General features: G+C 39.6%; 5 protein-coding genes across 7 annotated transcripts; 4 read left to right on the top strand and 1 right to left on the bottom strand.

Moving 5' to 3' along the window:
• Positions 1-661: 661 nt before the first annotated feature.
• selplg (selectin P ligand) lies at positions 662-5,566 on the top strand. 2 transcript variants are annotated; one of them, XM_055040039.1, is made up of 4 exons: positions 662-727; positions 947-1,054; positions 2,080-2,359; positions 2,438-5,566. In XM_055040039.1, the coding sequence occupies exons 3-4, from the start codon at positions 2,098-2,100 to the stop codon at positions 3,586-3,588; spliced, it is 1,413 nt and encodes a 470-aa protein (XP_054896014.1). In that variant the 5' UTR covers positions 662-727; positions 947-1,054; positions 2,080-2,097; the 3' UTR covers positions 3,589-5,566. The 2 variants fall into 2 exon arrangements, with proteins under 2 accessions (XP_054896014.1, XP_054896013.1); XM_055040038.1 differs by having other exon boundaries at positions 2,080-5,566.
• Positions 5,567-7,138: 1,572 nt separating this feature from the next.
• On the top strand, positions 7,139-11,423 carry tmem119b (transmembrane protein 119b). The gene is made up of 2 exons (XM_055040580.1): positions 7,139-7,281; positions 9,460-11,423. Exon 2 carries the CDS (start codon positions 9,476-9,478, stop codon positions 10,301-10,303), a length of 828 nt encoding a protein of 275 aa, XP_054896555.1. The 5' UTR covers positions 7,139-7,281; positions 9,460-9,475; the 3' UTR covers positions 10,304-11,423.
• A 191-nt stretch (positions 11,424-11,614) lies between these two features.
• LOC129366613 (iron-sulfur cluster assembly scaffold protein IscU-like) lies at positions 11,615-14,765 on the bottom strand. The gene is made up of 5 exons (XM_055040581.1): positions 14,578-14,765; positions 13,163-13,276; positions 12,933-13,043; positions 12,235-12,313; positions 11,615-12,130 (listed from the first exon to the last, which is right to left on the bottom strand). The coding sequence occupies exons 1-5, from the start codon at positions 14,680-14,682 to the stop codon at positions 12,039-12,041; spliced, it is 501 nt and encodes a 166-aa protein (XP_054896556.1). The 5' UTR covers positions 14,683-14,765; the 3' UTR covers positions 11,615-12,038.
• Positions 14,766-18,192: 3,427 nt separating this feature from the next.
• Positions 18,193-19,550, top strand: LOC129366513 (chemerin-like receptor 1). Its single transcript, XM_055040420.1, has 2 exons — positions 18,193-18,258; positions 18,380-19,550. Exon 2 carries the CDS (start codon positions 18,391-18,393, stop codon positions 19,387-19,389), a length of 999 nt encoding a protein of 332 aa, XP_054896395.1. The 5' UTR covers positions 18,193-18,258; positions 18,380-18,390; the 3' UTR covers positions 19,390-19,550.
• Positions 19,551-20,582: 1,032 nt separating this feature from the next.
• Positions 20,583-23,720, top strand: rnf185 (ring finger protein 185). 2 transcript variants are annotated; one of them, XM_055040584.1, is made up of 7 exons: positions 20,583-20,623; positions 20,867-21,175; positions 22,049-22,067; positions 22,160-22,272; positions 22,510-22,564; positions 22,876-22,993; positions 23,079-23,720. In XM_055040584.1, the coding sequence occupies exons 2-7, from the start codon at positions 20,967-20,969 to the stop codon at positions 23,174-23,176; spliced, it is 612 nt and encodes a 203-aa protein (XP_054896559.1). In that variant the 5' UTR covers positions 20,583-20,623; positions 20,867-20,966; the 3' UTR covers positions 23,177-23,720. The 2 variants fall into 2 exon arrangements, with proteins under 2 accessions (XP_054896559.1, XP_054896558.1); XM_055040583.1 differs by lacking the exon at positions 20,583-20,623 and having other exon boundaries at positions 20,630-21,175.
• Positions 23,721-23,759: the final 39 nt, after the last annotated feature.

Genomic DNA, 23,759 nt, shown 5'->3' with positions numbered 1-23,759 from the left:
AAAGGAGAACTTCTGCTATTTGGATTCAGGTGGGCCAATGCAGGAGGAGGAAGCAAGAAAAAGACAAGTAATAAACCACAGGAAGGCGTTGTCTATTTATTAATAAATAAACGTTTCCGTGACATATGTATCTTTACGTTACTTCTGCTTGGTAAGTCTTAAACCAAAACAGACTGAGTGTGTATATGACTTGAACATTGTGCAAAACCGCATCTCAGTGTGACTCAGTACAGGAAGTGACAGTTACAGTTTCCACATTAGATGGACGAGTCTGGTTCCACTCGGATGTCTAATGTTGAAGGCCAAGCATGAAATTACGCACCAGTCTTTTACAGTTTGGCCACTGTAGTCAGTCATCTGACCACAGCTTATCTCAGCATGAAGACTTCTGACTGACAATAGGGAGTTTCGTTTGATTCCACGGTTTTATTTGGGGAAAAAAAAAACATACATACTAAGAAAACAATGACATCCTCATATGACTGATCTTCAGTCCCTGTGGTTACTTCTCAGTGCCTTGAAATCTCTCATTTAGAGCTTTTATCCCACATGACCTGCAGCTTTAAATGTGAGGCAAAAATGTGATCAAGTGTTGACATGCGACAAGCATCTGAGTGTTTTACAGAACTGAGCACTTCCTGCTATTTTAAACAAACCAGCATTCTAGACATGCTGAGGACGCTCCGCAACAACGAACCTGAGCTCTGCTCTACCTTCCATCTGTCAGGTGAGTCTCATCCTATCTCAATAAATACAAGTTAATATTGATGGTGGGGTCAAATGAAATGGTCATTGTCTCTTTAAAACTGCATTTGCTCTTTTTTTAGTGAATGCGTAAAGATATGGATTTCAAAAGGAAGTGTCTCATCATGTTTAAGTCGTCTAAAAGTGTGATATACCGTCATGGTTTTTTTTTTCTTAATTTCCTGTTTCTGTCATCAAGCAGAGCAACGGTTGCCATATCAGTGCAACGTGGATGTGCGTAAAGAGAGGCTGAAATGAGCTGAGGTGAACATTTTTGTTGGATTTAACATCAAATTCGTCCAATACCAAGGTAAGACATGAGCAGGTGATTCTGGCAACACTTCTTAAGACAGTTCTAAACACCTATTTTACCTGCATGTAATGGAGTGTGTTAGTAAAATGTAATGACATGTTCCTCGAATTTGTCTTTTTTTTTTTACCTCAACTGTATCAGACTGTGTTATCTGAGTCTGAGTGGTTCAAAATATCAACATTTGCTGAAGTTTTTAGTGGTTTTCTGGTGAGAATGAAGCAAAGGGTGTGGTGAAGGAACACGATTGTTTCATTACATGCAAGAAGTTACTGGCATACAAATGACACATACAGTTTTCCCCTTGTCAACATCGCAGAGGGAAGTTTATACACTCATCATATGCGTGGTAATATAAATTTGGGGGATTTTAAGGTTGCATTGGAGCTGTTTTTATTGCAAATTGTATGATCACATATAAATGTTTGCAATTTTCAAAGGATAAACACTTTCTGATTGTTTAGCCACTCGGAATTTGTAAACTTAATTTATGTTGGTTCATCTCTTTTTTTATTTAATACTGTTGAGGTCTATGTAAATGCAGAAGCTCTATTTGAACTAGTTTTTCTTGTTAGAATGCCCAATTATGTCCAGGTTTCAACCATCTGACCCATATACGAGATTCAGATAACAGGTAATCGGTGGAAATCATCAGGGCTAGTTATGCAGTGAATGAGTCTCAAAGCTATTATGGAGGATGCTGCAGCGTCACTGTCCACAGCAAAATGTGCTGAGTGAACACAGACCAAGAAATAAGTCCATGCTTCAAAGTCAAAACCGGAGGGAAATTTTCACCTACAATGAAGACAAGAAAAATGCATCCTGGTGAAAAGAACCAAACATTGAGCTTTCTAGTCATATTACAAGAGGAATGTTTGGACAAGTCAGGAAGAGAGTTTAAAAGTTGAAAACTGTACCAGCTGTCAAACACGGTAGTGGCAGCTTCATACTGAGGGTCTATTTTGCTTTATGGGTAAACTTAATATAGGCAATGTTTCCAAAATCATTTTTTTCTGTGATTTCAGATCTCATATTTAACAACCATGCCCTCCAGCATGAAGATACGTGCTGTGCTGCTGTTGGGATTGTGTGTGTTGTTTCCTGTGGAGCCGGTGACGAGTTCAGCAGCAGAAAACAGCGGCACGAACATCACTGTTCCACCAGACATCACAACCACCCAGCGAAATACTGCATATACTTTGCCGCCTACGACCCTGTATCCAGCAAAAGCTACAGATGCTGCTGCTCGTGCGACGGAGGCAGCGTTACCCACAACGGACTCTCAGAACGTTGACAGAAACACAAGTAAAAACGAGAGCAGACGGCTTGATTTGACTATTGCTGAAGTAGCAGTCAACCATTCCAAACCTCTCACCCCCACAGAAAAGGCGACGACTGAGGACGTAGATTCTGCAAAGGTGACAACTGCAACTGCACAAACCTTCCCTGCAGAGCAGACGACGAGCACAAGCAAACCTCTGTCTGTCAATCAAACAATCACAGCTGGAAGAGAAGACGAAACTTCTGCTGCAGGGACCACAGCACGTGGTGCAGTGAGATCTTCCACTGCCATCTTCACTGCTACAAGTAAAGAACAAATTTCCCCGTCAAAGACCACAGGCCATGCACACACCGTTACAGAAGTCACATCGACTGGAAGTGGACTCCATCCGTCCACTGCCGTGACGTCAGCGACGAGGGAAGAGCAACCGCTGCACCCTTCAACAACAGCAGAAGCAGTGAATCAAACAACAGATCATCTCCACACGTCTGCCTCCAGTTTTACTAACGCGACTCCTCCTGCAACACGTTCCGCAACTACTTCAGCCTCATTTGTTTCTACTCAAAATTCAACATCCATTACTGGATTCAGGTCAGAGGTGCCTTCCACCGCCTCTTTGGATAACTCTACTCAAAGCACTTCCAACTCCAGCGCTCCCACGACTTCAGTTCCTGCGTCAGAAACCTTTAAGCCCACCAGCACCGAGCTCTCATCGAAATCCTCTTCTGTTTCCTCCACCACAAACTTCAACTCCACATCACCTGAACCAGTTTCCACTTCAACTGATTATTCCAACACCACCGCCAACTCTACCAGCCCCGCTGGAGCTCTTATTCCTCACATCATTGGGTCAACAACACGCTCCACTCCATCAACTACCAAAGCTCCCTGCGAACCGTCGAAGGACTCGTCCAGCAGCGAGGTTCTGCCCTGCTCCAGCAGGGGCGTGGTGAAGCAGTGCCTCATAATTATCGCCGTCTTGGCCCTGGTGGCCACCATCTTCGTAATTTCCACCATTGTCCTTTGCATCAAGCTGTCAGCAAGAAAATACAAAGTTAGGAGACCTCAGCAGGACACGGAGATGATGTGCATCTCCTCTCTGCTGCCTGATAGGAGTCACACCTACACAAGGCAGCGCAATCCAGTGAGCAACGGAGTCCTGGTTTTCCCTGCGGGAGGAGACAGCGACGAGGAAGGTGGGGATAATCTCACTCTCAGCAGCTTCCTGCCGGAAAATGACCGCTATGTTTAGCTGGTTTGGTGTCGCCCTGTGAGATGGAATGGATCTGCTTTGGATCAGCGATGCAGAAATTGAGTCAGTTTATGTGGTAGACACAAAAACCACAAACACTCACCCCTTAATGCTCAAAGCTGGATCCCCCTCATCTGACATTTGATCTGAAGGATGTTGACTTTGAGCAAAACTTGTCATTTTTGCATAACTTTACACATGTTCTCCTCCCTCATGGGAGAATTGAAACCAGGATGCAGAGAACGATCAAAGCTGCTCTCTTTTTTTTTTCTTTTTTTTTTTTCTTTCAAACATCCGGACCAAAAACTCTTGTGGATTTCACTTTGCAACAAGAAACAGGAAGCCTTTGCTTAGTCAAGAAAGATCTCTTCTTCACCGAGACTGCTCAGTTTTTTGGGAAACTGAAGACTTAACAGTTTAAAATCGAACTTTATAGAAGAGATTTTATCATTTATCTGTGTGTAGGAGCACACTTTTTGAACTGCAATAATTGTTTTTATTAAATGTTATATGCACGGCATATAAAAAGTCGACACACCTACTGACATGACAGGGTTTTTTGTAACCAATGTCACTTCCAGTTATTTCAGAACCATGCTTGATTGAAAAATCTGAAATATTTTAAAGCGCTTTGAGAGGCGGTTTTAAAAACTAAAGTAATGTGGCTGCATGTTATCTGATCTGATTCAGGTCTGAGCACTGACTGGACCCATTCAAAACTTTATTCTTCTTCCAGTTACAGTACAATGATCATTTTCATAAAAAAACAGCTTTTTTGTGCACCACTCTTAGTTTTAACAGATTCCCCCTCCTGAGTGCTGCATCTCTTTCCTGACTGGTCAGTTTTGCAGGTTTTGGGATTTGTTAGGAGTTCCTAACTCCTATTTATTGCTGATAACAAAATACATTTCTACAATTCATGCCTTATAACACAAAAGGCACATGGTAACAAGTAGATATTTTGTGGCATCATGTGTTGTTCATTAAACCAGGGACAAATATCTGAAATGGCTATAGTTAATGCTAACAACAGAGTGTATTGAAGCCACATTATCTGATTTATTATTCATCCCCATTTGAAAAATATGTTTGTTATTTTAGCTAATTTGCACAGAGAAAATATTCAATGAAAAGTTGTGAAATTATTCATCTTGGTGCAAGTTTTATGTGTCATATTTTAATCTGGGTGTGTAGACTTTTTATATCCACTATATAATACTCTGCTCAAAGTGGCTTTTTCCTTGTCGGGTTGCAGGATTTCCTATTTATTTTTTTGGCAGCTTTGAGAAAAACGTTTGCATGCGTTTTTTGGAAGAAAGCATAAAAAGGTCTAGAGAGTGCAGGCATGGTTGACAGTGAAGGGGCCCAAGCTAAGTTTTAGTTGTTCATTTCTTGGAAATTGTAGACTTAAAAATATGCATATATTTGTTTTTGTTATTTCTGCAAAACGTTTTAAGTTTTGTTGTCTCCATGTTGTTTTGTAATGATACCCTTATAAAAAGCCCAGTCCACTCAGACTGGTAAATAATGATACTGTTTTTGTACAGGTGCTTTCCTCAAAGATTAATCTGTAATTGATGAGTAACGTGAGGATAGAGAGTCGTACTACTGAAGTCAACTGCAGGAAATTGAGGATGAATCAAAGTCATTTTGACCTTTTCATGCACAAAATCAAAAATCACAATTTTGTGTCATGAACTCAGACTTAATATTTGTTTTCTTGTCTAATGTTAAACACAATCTGTTTATTGTTTAAAACTGGAAAAATCAGAAATCTCTTCAGGAAAGGAAATGATAATTGGTCAAATTCATAGAACTTTAGCTCCCTTTTCTCTGCAGCTGAGCTGAGTAAGTAGATTAATAATGTCTGTAGAAAACAGCGTCTTCCATCATTAAATGTGTTTTTGTGTCCTTCTTTTGTAACTTCTCTTTACGGCTCTCTAAATGGCAGTCATAATAAAACTGGATCTTCTCTAAAGTCATTCAGTTCCCTTATTCACGAAAGATTTAACAGACAACCTTTTGCTTCCTACACTGGATTTTAATTTCACATTCACTTCCCTTCTTGTGAAACGACAGCAGTTCTCTCAATGCTCATTCGCCTCACAATGTCCCTTTTTCCCCCCTTTGTGTCCCATCAAATATGTGAAGCAGGCAGCAGTAACTATCAACAAAGCCGAGACCAACGTAAACCTTTCCGACGCCGGACGTCATCTCATGCTCCTCTTGACCATATAAAGCCGGGACTGTCTTCGGTCGCAGACAAAACAGAGTAGTAAAGAGAAATGCGCCGTCTCAGGCGCAGTCACACTCCCATCCTAAACTGGTCACACACTCGGCGTGTGCATCGAATCGTTTGCTTGTGGATGACAAACGCTTCGTTGTTTGCAATAGTCTCTCCTCCTCGCCTTTTCTCTGGTTGTTGAAGTTGTTTTGTCTCCACAGGAAACATTAACCTCTTCCTGCATTAAGGAGGTCAATCCACAAGCTGCTCTCTGACTATTTTATTTAACCCCAGGTTAACGGTGATGTTCGTCCTGCTGCTCATTAGCATCACTTGAACATGTCAGGCTGTCACATCAGGCCCTCTCGCTGCATAAAGCGTTGCAGCTTTTTACTCACTTATTTACAGGGTCCTGGAAAAGTATTCATTTCTCTTCAACCTTTTTTTCCATTTTGTCACATTGCAGCCGAAAGACTTGATGTGTTTTTGTGACATTTTGTGTGGTAGACCAACGTGAAACCGTACAAAATGGTGAGCATATTTTTCAGGGCAAATCTACAGACTAAAATGATCAACCTGTCTTTGGTCAGACTGAATAAAGCATCAGTGAAAATCAGTTTGCTTCCAATTCTTAATTGGATCTGCTCCTGGACTTTGACTGGGCCCTTTTAACCCATGAATGTGCCTTAATGTAAACCATTTTATGAGAGCTTGGGCTGCATGTTCAGAGTCAACCTGTGACAAAGTATTTTGCAGCTTTTCTTTCTGTATTTAGCTCCATCCTTATTGAGCAGATGTTCAGTCCCTTCATGAAGGAAAGCTTCTTCACAGCACGATGCATTTTATTTCCAGGGTGAAGTTGGTCACACTGGATTTTATTTTGTAGCATCAGAAAAAATGGGCTACAGAACAAATGCTTTTTGCACTTTTTGGATGTCTCCATGTAACGAAAAGCACATACTTTATTCATTTCATCCACTCTGCTTCACAATTGATTCTGTGTTGATCGACAGCATAAAACCCCAATAAAATACACAGGATTCCTTTGGGTTTTAATGAGACAAAATGGGGGAAAAGGGTATAGAGGTTTAAATACCTTCCATGTCCAGTCAGCCACACAAAGAGCAGAGAGGAGGTCCCTGCCCCCACAGCACTTTATAAACTCATACCTAACAAGAACAATCTGTGCGCAGGCCTGGAGAACCCAGACACTGTCGGGGAAACTGGAGGAGGGGGAGGAGAGCAGAGCAGAGCCAGAAGGAGGGATCTGTACTCATAGTTAATGACATCTCTCCTGTGCTATCCAGACAAACCTCCGCACTGAAACCTGAAACTTGCAGAAGTTGCACGGTTCCCCAATCAGTCACATGCACTCTACTCTCCCTCTAACTTTGCTTCTTGCAAACTGGTTTCAGTCACCCTTCCACCAGAGGGGATTTCAAGCTGAGAAACTTCTTCCACACTGAATGGTGAGTGAAATGGAAACACACTAGAAAGTTTTCTTCTTCGTTTGGAAAGAGCAGAGAGCATCATGCAGCTCCTGTGCATGATGCTGTCTGCAGTCAGGAGACATGGCAGCATCAGGATGCTTCCAGACTCCAGCATTTATTTAAACTTCTGGATTCATTAAGAGCTGATAGTTACCTACAAAAGCAGGTGATGGTAAACTTTAATATTCCTTAAACGTTTCGTGTAACTTCTTTTCCTTTGTTTCCATTTGGTCACCTTTTGCTGGCATGATTTTTGTGTCTGGCTGCACAGACATATTTGGGTATTTGGCTCGGGGTGATCCATGAAGTGGAGGGGAAAAGGTTTATTTTCCAGTCGGAAGCTGGGCTTCATGTGGGACAGCTTGCACACAGATGCAACTGAGAGGGGATTTAGAAAAAAAAAAAGAAGAAAAAAAAAGTGAGCCTCTGCCAGTTAACACACAGACAGAGCAGAGAACAGAGAAAAAGGCCAAGTCAATAAATACAGCTGGCTTCACAGGGTCAGTTCACAAAATATGCAATAGAGAAAACAACCAACCATTTACAATTAGGCCAAGTAGATTTATTATATGTTATCCTGTTGTCACCTTCCAGTGATAGAAAAGCAAAAAATAATTACAGTCTTACTTTCAAGCAAAATGACATTTCATAACTATAATTTTCATAATGCCTTCATTTGCCGTCATAAGATATATGTTAGATTAAAATAAAAATCATTAGGGAGGTGAATTTATACATAATAACCAATAACCTGCTAAAAACCTGAAAAGATTAAGACCTTTCATGACAACTTGCGATTGCTTTGGTGAATTGGACACAAAAATTAAGCCAGGAATACAAACATATATGCAATCAATAGATGTAAATTAGGAGAAAATGTGGTAATTCAGCAATTAATTTAAGTGAAATAACTTTAAACCACGTAATATGAGTAACTTTAATGTTTGTCTTATTTTTGAGATTTGCTTGTTGTTATTGAAGTGTCCTAATTTCTTCAGTGATGGGCTATAAAGATAATTATGCTCTGTTATTTTCATTGTCCAGACCAGTCAGTTAAAGCAGATTTGACATGTTATGAAAAACACAATATATGGAGCAGATGAGCAGGAGAGACAGAAAATTGTTAATTAATGACTTTCCAAAACCAAAACAGTAAATTAATTAAATATCTACTAAAGGATGCTTTGTGTGTTATGTTTATGTTCCCTTCACTGATGCCAACATGTGTTCAACATCAGGCTTGGTGGGAATGAAACTTGAGACTGAAGCCAGTTCAGGGTCAAACGAGAGGTCACTAAACTGAGTGACCTAAGTCTTCTCCTGTTACGTAGAGTCAAGTTAATGCAATAAAACAAAGGTGAAAAAATGTTGACATTAACTTATATTGCAAATATTTTCAAAAAGTTTGAAGAGTAAATGTGTGCCACACAAGGAGCTGTGTTTCAAGCTCGTCGGTTGATACTGACTTACAAAAAGGCGTTTTCTGAGTCATGACCGTCCTTTTTGCAAATCCATAAATGATGTTTTATCCAGAAAGGATTTCAACTCAGTATGAGATTCTCATGGTATAACAATGAGTGAAAAACAGAGTTTTATTAGGAAAATAAAAAAATTAAAGCAAACCCCTATATCTTTTATGTAAAACAGAAAAACAACAGGAATTTCTTTTATTACTAGAGTAATTGAACTGTCTGATTATAGAGTGTAAAATACAGGATAGATACTTAATTGTAATATTTAACATTAGCACATTAGTAGTAGTGGTTAGGTGTGTAATATAGTGACTTTTTATGCCTTTTTGCTATTCTGCTCTTGAAAAACATTCCCACCCAACAGCACACAGTAAATGAATTTAATTATATTTTGCAATCTATTGATTCTCTCAACAGTGGAGAATATTTAAAAATTAACATTCCGGACATTACAGACAGCCTTATCTTGTTAAAAAAAAAATAATAATAATAATAATTAAAGTCTCGCTATAACTGCACCCATTGTTTACTGAAAACAATAAAATAAAATTTTGACTCAGTCTTGTTGTGCAGTTGCTTAAAAGCATGCAATTCTGTCATTCGCATGATAATAAATCTCCATTTTGCAACAAGGGATTTATACCTCCATGTAGCATTAACCGTCTTCCCATATGGACCTTCCCAGATCCGGAGAGGAAGCCATGCATCCAGGAGCCCTGCGTCCCATCAGCCTGTGTGTGGTGTTTTGCATCAGCAGAAGCCTGGCCACACATTTACCTCTTTACGGTCCCCTGGAGGGAAGCACAGATGAGGAAGAGCTTAGTCTCATAAATTCATCTGTCGCTCCCAGAGTTCACCCCACTGAGTACCAAACCACACCACCAGAACCGTCACGAGAAGAAAGAAGCCTCAGCGAGTTCACCAAGTTCCTGGAGGACAACATGCTCCTCATCCTTGTTTCAAGCACGCTCATCTTTCTCACCCTCCTCATTACCTGTGGAGCGTTTTTCATGAGCCGCAGGCTCAAGGTCAACTCCTACCACCCTTGCTCCTTCCCCTCGAAAATGTACGTGGACCATCAGGACAAGACCGGAGGCACCAAGCCCTTTAACGAAGTGCAAGGCAAAGCCGTTCCCGAGCTGGAACTGGAGCCAGTGGACTCCAACAAGCAGCTCCAGGCTGAAATCTTAAGAGCTGCAAGCAGCCTACGAACGCCAACTAAATGTCCTCAGGCAGCGGAAAGCAGTGAGGCAGCAGCAGACCCCAGTCCTGAGGACGACTTGAAACCAGACCGCAGCATCCTGGAGCAGCAGCTACCGACTCTGGCTGAGGAGGAGCAGGTTGAGCTCCATGACAGCAGGGAAGCTGAGGCAGCAAGTGTTGAGTCGGGTCACCCAGAGCATCTTCACCCGGGAGACGGGGATTCAGAGGAGCCTCCGACCGGAAGGAGTCTCCGGCCCTCGTCTCTGCACATTCACAATGAAACTGCTACACTGCAGCTCATCGCTGGGGAGAAAACGGCCTTCTAATCAGCTTCAATGAGACAAGCTAAGAACTTATTCACAGGAATCCTCCAGCAACATTTCATTCTCATCAAAGTTGTGTCATTTTGTAAAGAAATAGGTCTTGTAAACTCGAGTAGTAAGACGATTTGTCAAAGTACTAAAACTATGACTATATATTGAAGGATCTAAGGGCCTTGTAATTGCATTCATGTACTTGAACTTGTATTTTTTTTGTGTTTCAACCACAAACTTCAGCCTACTTCATTGAAACTGAACTTATACAATAACATAAAGTAGAGCGTTCATTTTGAAACTTTTTTTGTTGTTTTTTTCAAATAAAAAGGAGAAATGTCTGGTATGTAATTCATTCAGTCCCCATTTACCAAGCTAAATACTTCTTCCACTTCTATGCATTTGTCCAGCAGGGACTGGTAAGCCAGTCAGAATTGATGGGATGATGGATTGACACAACAACAGGGCAATGTCAGAAGAAAACCTGCTAAATGCTGCAGAATCGGAGACAGATTCACCTGGTGGTTGCAGCATCATGCTGTGGGAAGAGGGGAAACATGAATGGAGCTAAATACAGGACAGTACGATGGAACAGAATTTAGACAGCCCTAAATATCCCACCAGATGATTATCATCACACATATTCCTATCCAAAACTGGCCCAGTCAAAGTCCAGCGTGTAATTTCACCATTTGTGGGACAGTAGTTTTGCAGCTGTATTTGTGGTGAAAAGAAGAGCTACGCAATATATTGCAGCAGAATTTTCATTGCAGCACCAATTTGTTCAATTGAAGCACAAAGGTCCACTTGGATGCTATAACGCTAGAACCTTTCAGGTGGCTGGAATTTAAAAAATCATTCAGAACGTCTCAGTCAAAACAGCAGTAAGGACACCGCGATTGTAGAAAATGCTGAGGAATATGTGGGCTAATTATTATCAATAATAATTTTCCTAATATTGTGCAACCCTATGATGAAGTACCATTATGGTTATTGTGAAATCTGTATTGATTTTGAAATCAGGAATCAATTTCTTTCCATGATGATGCACTACTTTGTCTGTCTAGAAATTAAAATCCCAATAAAAAGTATTAATGTCTCATTCTATAAATGAATAAAAAGCTCAAATGGATGAGTATTTTAGAGAATTACGGTTACTTAAAAGAGCATATCAGATTTAAAACGCTTGCTTTTTCTCTAGGTGTCATGCAAGTCATTTAAAATAATTAAAATAAACATTTCAATTTTAACAAGGCTTTTAAAAAAGTTACATTTTCTGCACATGTCAATAAGCTCCATTAATTATGAACTGGGCTGAAAAGATTATGATGCAAAACATTTTTATTTCGAGGAAGCATTTGTGAGTATAATAATTTACACTTTCAACTACTGGACCCCCGTCTTCAGCGCAGATCTTTACCTTAATCACACCTTTCAAAATAAACACTCCTCCACAACACAATCTGAAAACCAAACATAATCTCAAACAGCATAAGGCTCAGCTTTGTACTGCCAACCCAAATAGTACATTGTGCGTTTACGTGACAGGCTGAAACATACAGTAGACAGGATTAGAGGATCAAAGACTAACACAGAAAGCCTTGTGTAACAGTTCTATAAAGGGTTGACCAGTGTGCGTTTGTCTTAATTACTGCTAGAAAGAGAAACAGTGGTACTGGGCCGCTGCTGTTTCACTTCTTCCGAACAGGAAGCAGACGGCATCCGGCTCAAAGCAGGAGAGCTTGGTTTAGTTGCTGGCTCTGACTGCCTCCTGCTGGTCGTCGTGCTGCTTGAGACGATAATCTGCAAGGGCCGCTTTGATGGCGTCCTCTGCCAGCACTGAGGGACAAACAGGCAACGGTCAAGAAGACATGTATGGATGCAGAAGGTCGAACTGAGAAAACATCGCTAAAGAGAAAAAAATAAATACAACAACGTCTTACTGGAGCAGTGCAGTTTAACGGGTGGGAGACGGAGTTCCTTGGCGATGTCGGTGTTTTTAATCTCCAAAGCCTCATCCACCTGAAACAGCAGCACAACATTTAAGAAACGATAAAACTTGGCTGTGTAACACATCAGATTAGTAGGGCTCCTACTAACTTTTCATTTCAAAATTCTGTACTTTCCTAAAAACCAAATTTTGCAAATTCTTTTTCCATTTGTTTTCTTAAAGCTTTGGAGAGTTGAAAAAACTAAACATTGACCTTGTTGCATTTTACAATTTTATGATTTATATATTTTTTTTAAAAGCAATTTTAATTTGTTGGGGGTTGTTTTGTTTTGTTTTTTTGCATTTTGGACTAATTATGTGACTTTGATGATCTAACTGTCCAGATTATCTTTAAGTATTTATTAAGTAGCTCATTAGATAGACTGATCCTTTATAAGTGTAAATCAACTTTAAAAAAAAACATTTTTTTATTTTTTAAATTGCTGGTTTTTAGTCATTTCAATTTTTTTTTTAGGAAACATAACAGGGAATGACGCCTGAAAACAAAACATTTTTCCATACCTTTTTTTTCCCTTTGCTTCCTCAATACTTATCCAAATTTGGAAAATTCTGAAATCATTTTTGATACTGTTCAAGACTGCCTAGACGCCATGAAAGTAAAAAGAGAAAAAGTAAAAAGTGTTAGCTTACTGTTTTGCCTTTCACCCACTCAGTTGCCAGAGAGCTGGAGGCGATGGCAGAGCCGCAGCCGAAGGTCTTGAACCTGGCATCCACAATCTTCCCCTGGTCGTCCACCTCAATCTGTAAACGTAAACATCAATTTTAAACAAAGGGACTATAAACATAAATCCGTACATTAGTGCTCTACACTTTCAAGAGCGCCTATGACATTTTAAAAAGTTTGAACAAGAAGTCAGTACCTGAAGTTTCATTACGTCTCCACAAGCCGGGGCTCCCACCAAGCCGGTTCCAACCTTCTTGGAGTTCTTGTCCAGTGATCCCACATTTCTTGGGTTTTCATAGTGATCCACCACCTTGAGATATGTAAAGAAAATGCGAGAACAATTCAACTGCTGCTTATTGTGTGATTTGATCTCTAATTGTATTTTGGGAGAAGAGTATCCCAGAGTACCACAAAGCATTCTGCCTCAGAATAAATGTCTGAACGTCATGAATGTTACGTAAATATCAGTTTCCTGGCTTTCTTACATAAGAGACTGAAGTACACAGACGTGGCTTGGATTAGATTTATCCACAAAACCATCATTGTCCCCCCATCACCTGTCCCCCCCTCCTATTTTTTGTTTCTGCTGAGTCACTCTGACCAACAAAATGTGAGGTCAGAGGTCATCTCAACTCAATGTGGTTTTAAATTGGAAACATAACGCTAATATGTTGAAAGAATTTACTTTACACTATTTTGACATATTTTTTCAAATATCAGTAATGTAGAGTTTTATGGCAATATTTAAACCTAGTCTCATTGACCGATTGCACAAAGTTACAACACCTTTAACTGGATTAAATGTGACTGATTATGGAAATAATAGTCAACCAATTTAGTAATCAATTAATCATTAACTGGAGTATACAGTAAATATGCTTCTTTTTTATTTAAAGAGGGAATTGAATTATTTGTCTATTTGCAACTTTTTAAGCATTTCTAATATTAGATATAAAAAAAGACAAAAAGGGTTCAATTAAAAAATTGTAGAAATTGCAATTTTTTATACAATTAATCAATTAATCATCAGAACAATCGATTTCTAAAACAGTTGCAGTCCCCTTCCTTCCCCCACTTTATTTTATATTTTAAAATACCCCTCTAATTCTGACTGACACATGGCCACTTCATTTTGCAAAATTGATCAAGTAAAAATGTGAATACATCTGCTGTTATGCAAATGAAACACAAGCCGTTGCTGACATTCAGCTGTTTCCAGCACAGGACACCGTGGACACTTAAGCATATTAATAGAATCTAATTACATTTAAAACTGTGGGCAGCTGGTTGGAGGATCAGTGACCTGATTCTAGTTTTAAACTTGCCAGCTGGATACTGTAAAACAATGAATAATGTACATTTCTCGGTTTCCTCCCCTGCTTCATAACATAACTCTGTTAGACACGCCTCCTGCTGCTCTGATGTAACTCAGGACATTTATCAGCCACATATGTAAGCTTCTTTCCTCCGGTTATCCCCGAGTTTCTCACAACGTTCAAGTAATTTTCTGAGCATGAAAAAGTTCTATAGTTGCGCCATTCTTTTATTAGCAACACGTCTATGCCGAGAGTAAACATATTGTAAACATTATCCCGCTTTGACGCTGTTTACCTTCTTGTGGTAGCAGCACTGAGTGACGAACTCAGGAGCCGAGAGCCTCCGAGTGAGCAAAGACAGAGGACTGAGACACTTCTTCACCACCATGTTGACCGCCATGTTGACCTAATGGCGCAGTTAACGTTACCGGACAGAAGACCGAGCAGCACCGAGGTGGAGCGGGGAGGACTTACGCAAACCGCGCATGCTCCGTTAATGTAAATCAGCCAGAGGATAAATACGGAGTCCTGTGGGGGCCAATTTTTACAGAAACTAAGTACTGCCATTACTTACGACGAAGTATTACGGCCATACCAAGAAAATAATAATAATAATACGAGAATGAAGTCATAAAACTGTATGAAAATAAAATCGAAATAATACGAGAATGCAGTCATAATGTGTATATAAAGTTATAATATTGTGAGTGACTTTTTTCTTGTAATAATCTGACTATATTTTTAGAATTGTCTTATAGTTTTTATTATATTTATTTTATTAATGCCCAAAACTATGGGGAAAAGATATCTGCACTCCACACTTTACAGAGCTTACACAGGTATAATGTTTGGTTTATGTTTTTACACGTATGTTTCCTTTGTCAAAATTTATTATGATTATGTCACTGATGTTTGTAGGACCACTTCCAGATCCCGACATTCTGGCATCAGGAGAAAAACTACGCCAGCTGGAGTCCCAACCACTTATCGCTCTTGTCCTAGATGGTCTTTCACATTTGGAGCTGGTTCCATCCAAATTTGGGCCTGTGCCACAGGGCTCACCAATGTCTTATTAGTGCCCACCAGAAAAGTCCTCTGGTAGCGTCATTCTGCACCACATGGCTCCAGACTTCCCTTTTCTTCCTTTGATGCTGCATGGTCTTCCAAATATGTGCTTTGTGCCCACACTTGGTCAACTTATGCATCTTCATTCTCTGCAAGTGTCACTGGAAATGTCTTATGAAATAGAAGCCAGAACAAGAGAGCAGTCCAGATGTCCTGCATGGGTACATCTTCGACAACCAAGACTGTCTGTCTGTCATCAATTCGGTCGTCATTCAGTCAGTTTTTTATTAGTAAGAATGAGTGCAGGAGTAAGGGCAGGGTTTGCCGAAGCCTGTAACTTGGTTTTAGATAAAAACTGAAAAAAGAAAACAAAGAGCTGTACTGTTTGACCTTTAGTTTGGACTGCGTAAACCAGAACCCACAATCCAGAGTACTGACTCATTTCATTTTGCTTTGATCACTTTTGAAATTTGAATTTTTTATTTTTTTTTTTTTTTTTTTTCTCTTCTCTTCGATTTTGGAATTAAGTTTTTGGGACAAATAGTCAATACATATACAATGTACTATCTTTTACCTGCGGGTGGATGTGCCGTGTAGTCATGGTCCGCAGTAGCATCTTCAGCCTGGCTAGCTTTCTGAGAGGACAAACTACCGTTTCTTAGCCCTCTCGAAAGCAGACTCTCTCATTACTGGTGCAGTGAAGTTATTCTAGGCAAACGGGGAAGGAACAGCTCCACTTTTAAGGCGGCTGGTGGTGGATCCGCTAACAAAATCCTCCGGTGTGAAGTGGCGGCTACATACAAAAGTGTTCCCCGTCTTTATGCAAAAGTCCGGACCTTCATCTCTTCAGATCGCCTGGATCCACTGCCTCCGTTGGTCCGGGTCCGTCGGGAACGCATGATATGACAGATAAGGCTGTTTTCTTGCCCCACATGAACAACCAGGGACTGAACAAAAATAACTGCGCCGAGACTGAGCCATTTTCCTAGCCTTTCAATGCTAACGCTATAGCCACCGGAAGTTGTCCAACCCCACATCCGCTTTCAAACTATTTCAAAAAATATATATGGGGGTTTTCTAAAGTTTTAAAAATGTAAAACAAATGATTAAATCCAAGATAAATACCTTCTAAGACACTGTTGTAAAAAAAATTACAAGTTTAGCTTCTCTTCAACTGAAAAAACAAAACAAAAACAAATGCAAGAAAAAAACAGGCAAAAAGTCAAAAAGTTTCAAATCAAAACAAATGTTACCTCCAAAAGTGGTATTTTCAAGCTGGAAAACCCGTATAATTTCTAATTGTGTATCAATGTATTTCTGTATTTTATGCATTCAAAGATTCAAATCTAGTTAAAAGAGGAAATGTTTCCTAGAAGTGGTTTTGTGATGTTATTGGCTGATCCTTTTTTATAGAAACTGTCAGAAGGTGCAGTTTTGTGACAATTTTTTTTTCATTATAGATTTGTTCAGTTTGATCTTTTTAATGTTTGAGCTCATCAAACAAAATTTCAGACAAAGACAGAATACTGTAATTTTTATAACAGAGTTGTCACCTGGTGCAAGTAGTTTTTCTGTTCACTGGATGATTTCTTTTTCCATTTGACCCAGGTTGGTTGGTTAGTGAAGCCTTCAGAACTTCCACGTTGCACGTTTGGTCATGCTTGTCTTGATCACGTTTTCTTTAGAGTGGACATTATCAGGACTTTTTCTTCCTCATTTTTGTTAAGATAATACTGAACATATTCTCTTACAATACTGTGAAATCAGCATTTCTGTGATCAACTGACCAGGAACCAGTAGTGCACCGTTCAGTTTGTTCCTCTTTGTTCAAAGATATCAAACCAATGAGTCAGTCTTTACTCTCCCTCTAGGGCCGACCTGAGAGTCTTGCAGGAGCCTTAGAACCCCTGCTGGGCTGCGACCCTGAGAGATCTCAACCAATTACATCAACTGCAAAACTTTGACAAATGGTAGGCTTCAAGTAAAGATAAATAAACTAAGGTATTCTCAGAATGCATACAACACATACATTGTCAAATTCAGGAAGTGGCCAAGATCAACAAATCTGTAATTTCTGTTGAAGGAGGAACTGATAGAATAGCAGGAACAGAGAAATAGAGGATGAGGTCTGCCACATCAGACAAGATTCAGGACGTGGGCTAAGCAAAGATGTCCTTGAAACAGTCAAAAACATAATACCTGGCCATGGCACACTGGCAGGCAAATCTTACATTGAACACCATAAACAAGTTGATAAAATAGTGGACAAGAATGTGGGACAGATTGGCAAGAATATTTAAGAATAATAAGGTTTAAGATTGTATGGGACATGCAGATTCTCTAATAATTGGGTAATGTGAATGTAGACAAATTAGAAAAGAGAACAACCATGGGAGATATTGCAATCATAGGAACATAGGAAGCTTGAGAAATACCAAAGGGTCAAAGAGGAACTGGAGAAGTAGGATTTGAGTGGTGACAGAGTTCATCAGAAAGTAAACAAAATTTTTTTTAAAAACCATGTGTTTTAATGTTTTGTTAAATAGTTTTTAATTTACAAATAGTTTTTGTAAAAACAAAAAACAATCAAAACCCGGTGTCATTTTCCTTCCATGTCAACTACTTGATACACTGCAATAATTTGTCTCAGAAACTTCCTAACATGAATGGCGGAATCACAAAATGTTCAAATGTTCGCGTGCGTTAACACTTTTGTGAGGTACTGAAGCTGCGTTCTGATATTTATCATTCTGATGGGGCGGCACACCTATTATCACTGTTTCCACCCTCCTTGTCGTAATCTCGAACCTGTTAAGCAACATGCTCAGAGAAAGGGAAGTGAGAAGTCATATTTAGCACAGAGAACTACGGAAGGGAGATGTTAAGGTCTGTTTTTACATCCACACAAGAAGTAAGTATTTAGCTTTATCTACTTTAGGCTACACTTTGGATTGCAGTTGTTTATTTTCAATGTTGTTTGTATGACCATGTTTATGAAGAATGTTTTATATATATATATATATATTTTTTAGGAAAACTCACAATGGAATTGGATTACGTTGAATACGATGATTACACTCCAAACAATGAAACTAAAAACGTCCTACAACCATCAGACGGCTCTCAAGTCTCCCTGACTCTTGTTCTTGCAGTGGTCAACATCTTCATATCATTTCTTGGTCTGATAGGGAACGCTGTAGTGGTATGGATCTGTGGGTGTAAAATGAAAAGAACGGTCATCACCACCTGGTACATCAGCCTGGCTCTTTCGGACTTGTTTTTTTGTATCTTTTTGCCCTTTGAAGTTTTTTACGTTCTGACCTCAAACTGGCCTTTTGGCCAGGTTTTGTGCAAGTTCACCTCCTCTGCTTTGTTTCTCAACATGTACAGTAGTGTGTTCCTCTTGGTCTTAATCAGCGCTGACCGTTGTGTCCTTGTTTTGTTTCCTGTGTGGGCGAACAACCACCGAACGGTGCACAAAGCGTACGGAGCAGTCACCGTGATGTGGCTTCTCGCTGGACTCCTAACACTTCCTTCAGCAATTTTTAGAACCACCGTAGTCCTAGAATCAGTCACCAAGTGCCAGTTGAAATACAGCTCCAACATCAGCCATGAGGCTGTGGTACTGGGTCGGTTCTTATGTGGATTTCTTGTTCCTTTCTTGATTATTGTGTTCAGCTGCGCGGTGATCTGTGTGAAGGTGAGTGGCTCAACCATTCGATCGAAGAGGCCTTATAAAATCATGGTGGCACTCATCTTGTCGTTTTTCTTCTGCTGGGTGCCCTACCATACCTTTCTTCTCATGGAAATGAACTTTAACAAGCACCGGGTAGATGTGCTTGTGGCTGGACTAAAAGTGGGGGCCACCCTGGCAGCAGCTAACGCCTTCATCTCCCCCATCCTCTACGTGTTCATCGGCAATGACTTCAAGCGAACTCTGAAGCGCTCTATGACGTCAAGGTTTGAGGATATCCGCACGACTGGATTCAATCACTCAAGATCCAAATCAATGGAAATAATTGCAACTCACACTATTTCCTGAAAAAACATTGTATTTTGATTTTCTTTAAGGTGATTTAGCTGTAAAAAGCACAAAACTTATATTTTGTACTTAAACTATTTGACAGCTTTTAATAATTTTTGCTATCCTTTGTAACTGAAACATATGCTGTGGTTGTAACTAAATGAATTATCCACAATAAATTGTTGTTCTATGCAATAAAAAGTAAGTATTTTATTAAAAGTCAATGTGCACTTTATTTATTAAGAAAATTCACAATCTTGTGGTTGTTTTACTGAGACGAACCAAAATATGCAAAGAATAAACACTCAAAATTTGTTTGTCATTTAATAGTGAAAGTATTTTATTCTCCAAACAAAACATAACTTAGAACTTGATTGAGAAAGTTTCATTGATAGGGGTCATTTTGTGTGGGTAATCTCCAGGTCTTACCCCAGATGGGTGCCAGTTTCCACTGCTCCTCCCCGCTTGGTGCTGTTACTAAAAGTTTTACATCAAAACATATCAAATATACTACTAAAATATTTCAGCATTTGCTCACTGGCTTGCTTTAAACCAAAGTTTACCAGAATACTAGGAGGAAAAAAATCCATCAAATGTGGACAATATAAAAGAGACAATAGTACTGCTGTCTAATCATGTTCCCCAAATCAAATTAAGCATAAGGCCTCAGACAAATGAAAATGATCATTATGGGTAAGAATCAAATCTCCAAATCCAAAGGCCCGGCTTTCAATCATACAGCCAGTCATAGGCTTAAAGAGACAAATTGGGTCAATAAGTAGTGCTTATCAACCACTGATTGTGTCATCCAGGACACATTACTGTGAAATTTTATCTCTGCCACCCAGATATTGACCTGTTAACATGTCATGACTGTCAAAAACCAACAGCCTTCCATCAGAGGCTTCCTCAAATTCTTTGCAAGACCTCCCTCTACTGGATGTTGATGATGCTCACATCATCAACATTCAGACAACTCTATGAAGATATTTGGAGGATATAAGTTACGACATTTAATTTTTCCCTCCGGTGTAAATAAAGTTTTTTGTTTTTTTTTATGAACTGAACTGAATAAGGAGTGTATTAAACTTGTTTAGGTCCTTAGAAATGACAATGTTAAATGGTAAAAACGAAAAAAACAGGACAAACGTAATAAAGATGGGGTCAGATCCTCGCTCATTGATAAGCACGCCCCCTACCGTTCAGACAAAGGAAGCTACCAGACCAACTTGCGGATGTGATGCAATCAGCTGTGAGTTTTTCCCCTACTCGTTACAATTATCAGCTACTACTTGGTATTTTACAAATAGCTTAACTGAATTAGAATTTGTCTTCGTTAATGTTTACGTTTTACTTTCATTTTTTTCTCTCTCTTGAACTCTGTCGTGCCGCTGTCCTTCTCGCTTGCTAACGGTTAGCGTAGCTTCTGTTTCCAGATGGACGCCAGCTGAGCTGAGCTAGCAGCTGGTGATTTTGTTTTTATCCCTCCTCCCAGCTCACTCTTCTGCTGCTTGTCAGCGACCACCCAATTCAGCCGGACTCCCCTATGAGTCTCATTCGGGGGTTAGCAGTGAAAGTTCAGTTGCAGTAGATAAATGGCCGCCTCTGCTCCTCCTCCTCCTCCGGCGGCGGCAGCAGCCGCAGCCTCTGGTTCTGCCCCGGCCGCTGCTGAGACCTCCAGTCCCGGAGGATCGAGTAGCTCGACCGCTGCCGACGGCGGCAGCCAGGACAGCACTTTTGAATGCAACATCTGTCTGGACACCGCCAAGGATGCCGTGATCAGCCTGTGCGGACATCTTTTCTGGTGAGATTCAACTAGGATGTTTGCATATTGTTGGAATCAGAGCAGAGTATTGACATGCTGGTCTGCTTTTAGTTAGAATCTAATAGAATCAAACATTTTGAAGTTAAACAATTTCTAGTGTTTGACTTCCATTGTAAATTTTCACAAAAATGCAATACAGGATTGTTTTCTTTACACTCTCTTTAAGAAAATATACCACTCATTAAGTAACACATTTTTGAAAGTTTCATCCTAATAAAATTATACATTATGTTTACTTCCAATTGAATGTGGCTGCATCCTGAAACAAAGAGCTATTTTTTAAATAAAAACACTAAAGCTTAAGCTAAATTCAATGTATTTTGTCTCACAATGTTTTTATGTCAAAGTCACATTTATTTGCATAGCACATTTAAGTTCTTCAAAATGTTCACCAACTGCCAGGACATAAAACGAAGAATAAAACAACAAAAATAACAACTCTGAGCACACCGAACACAAGTTGAATGGTCCTGATGAACCGGTAAATCTGTTAAAAAAAACAATTCTAAAGTTAACTTGTATATTTTTATATTTTTGACCTTTTTTTTAGGCTTTTTGCTTCTTTTTTTGTGCAGCGTCTTTATTTGTAATGTCGGGCCTATCTAGTTGAGAAGCGAATGTTTTTTTTGCTTTTGTAGAATAAAAGCAATTGACTAAAATGTATAAAGTTATTTTTGTGGTGAACTCTACAACTTAAACTCATTAGTCTTTAATGATGATAGCATTATCGGTTCATTTCTAAGCTGTCGCACTTTCTGCCTCCGATTGCTTTGTTTGAATTTTATTTAGCATTTTTAAGTCATGTATTTGATCAAAAGTATCGCACTCTTTCCTTTCCTGTGCTCTTTGCAGCTGGCCTTGTTTGCATCAGGTAAGCTGGATCTTCTTTGTCCCCTTCCAAAAACAACGCAAGGTTTACAAAATAAGTGGTTGGCTCAATAGCAACACTTCTTGCTCATGCAGTGGCTGGAAACCCGACCTAACAGACAAGTGTGTCCAGTTTGTAAAGCTGGCATCAGCAGGGAAAAAGTGATTCCCTTATATGGAAGAGGAAGCACAGGACAACAGGATCCCAGGTGGGTGCTGTATGTTGTTGACACAGGCACCAAAGTTTAAAAGTTGATATATTTTTGATAATCCGCATTATGACACATTGAGGTTAAAAATAGCATTAAGTTTGTGTAAGGCTCTGTCACACCAGATTGAGACTGCAGGACAGAGAGAAACTGGTGTGATACTTGGCCTTGTGCAGGATTAAATGAGCAATTTTCAGAAATTTAACTGTATATTGTCTTTCAAACTTTTTTTTAAAGAGAAAGAACACCCCCTCGACCTCAAGGACAAAGACCTGAGCCGGAAAACCGTGGCGTAAGTAAATGAGCCAAACACAATATGTTGTGTTCTTATTTTATATTAGCACCACTATAGTTTAGCCTTTATTTCCTAATTCACGCCAGCTGCTGAGGAAATCCACCCATTCATGATGAAACCCTTACATACGTCTGCTGCAGGGTGTAGCTGTGTTTTATTCATTAGCAGTCACATACTTCCCTATGGGATCCATTACACTGTGACAGTCGAGTTGAAGCTCCTCAGGAGAATCCCCACAAGTCTTGCATCTTATTGCGTCACATCTCACTCACTGTCTGTTTTAACACGTTTCTGATGACATCTCACAGGGTTTTCAGGGCTTTGGCTTTGGAGATGGTGGTTTCCAGATGTCATTTGGAATCGGCGCCTTTCCGTTTGGTATTTTCGCCACCGCTTTTAACATCAACGATGGCAGACCTCCTCCAGGTAGCGGCACATTTCACCCTGAGCTTTTCGTTTTGTGCGTCTTTTGAAACGACGGCACAAATAACCTCTGCTGACCTTTTTGCAGCGGCTCCTGGAACACCACAGCACACGGACGAGCAGTTTCTCTCTCGACTCTTCCTGTTCGTTGCTTTGGTGATGATGTTTTGGCTGCTGATTGCATAAAAGCTTTGGAAACTGATCAGGTTGTTGTCACTTCAGATTGGACAGAGATTTTGTTTAATGTGTTATGTCGCTCCTTTGAAATACAGTTGAAACCAGATGTTTTACGCATCAAGATGCTGATTTTTTTAATTATTTTTTGTCCTCGTCTTAATTTAGTGACCCAAATCAGACTACTGAGTAATCATAACATTTTATTCAAGCCTTAGATATTTCAATACTCATACGGACATTCATACTGTGTTTCCATTTCTATCCAATGGGAACATTTTAAGCAGTTTGTTCAGAAAAACCTAAATACTGGAAACTGCTAACCAATGATTAAAAATGGATGAGCATGCATTAACCCAGAGCCTGAGCTTGTAATCAGATAAAAAATCTTTTTCTCAAACAGTGTTTTGCTCCAAACTGTACAACCTTTTTCTTTTCTGATTTTCACTGTAATTAAATGTAAAATATTGTAGATTAGAGAGTTAATGAAAACTTGTTGAAAATGGAGGTAACTTTTCTAACTGAATTTCCTCTGACAGTAAAGCTTTATAAATAAGTTATGACTTTTTCCTTTGTTTCTGTGTCGTTTTATTAC

Source organism: Poeciliopsis prolifica, unplaced genomic scaffold, assembly GCF_027474105.1.
Source record: "Poeciliopsis prolifica strain line A6 unplaced genomic scaffold, Auburn_PproV2 SCAFFOLD015, whole genome shotgun sequence".
NCBI lineage: Eukaryota > Metazoa > Chordata > Actinopteri > Cyprinodontiformes > Poeciliidae > Poeciliopsis > Poeciliopsis prolifica.
The sequence above is the reverse complement of the archived record's forward strand: the minus strand, read 5'-3'. Positions and strand labels throughout refer to the sequence as shown.

Coding starts and splice junctions, on each gene's coding strand:
- selplg (XM_055040038.1), top strand. CDS start 2,098: ATGCCCTCCAGCATGAAGATACGTGCTGTGCTGCTGTTGGGATTGTGT.
- rnf185 (XM_055040584.1), top strand. CDS start 20,967: ATGGCCGCCTCTGCTCCTCCTCCTCCTCCGGCGGCGGCAGCAGCCGCA. Junction 22,565..22,875: donor CTGAGCCGGAAAACCGTGGC/GTAAGTAAATGA, acceptor GACATCTCACAG/GGTTTTCAGGGCTTTGGCTT. Junction 22,994..23,078: donor CGATGGCAGACCTCCTCCAG/GTAGCGGCACAT, acceptor ACCTTTTTGCAG/CGGCTCCTGGAACACCACAG.
- LOC129366613 (XM_055040581.1), bottom strand. CDS start 14,682: ATGGCGGTCAACATGGTGGTGAAGAAGTGTCTCAGTCCTCTGTCTTTG. Junction 13,277..14,577: donor AGTGCTGCTACCACAAGAAG/GTAAACAGCGTC, acceptor ACATATCTCAAG/GTGGTGGATCACTATGAAAA. Junction 12,131..12,234: donor CGTTAAACTGCACTGCTCCA/GTAAGACGTTGT, acceptor TTTGTCCCTCAG/TGCTGGCAGAGGACGCCATC.
- tmem119b (XM_055040580.1), top strand. CDS start 9,476: ATGCATCCAGGAGCCCTGCGTCCCATCAGCCTGTGTGTGGTGTTTTGC.
- LOC129366513 (XM_055040420.1), top strand. CDS start 18,391: ATGGAATTGGATTACGTTGAATACGATGATTACACTCCAAACAATGAA.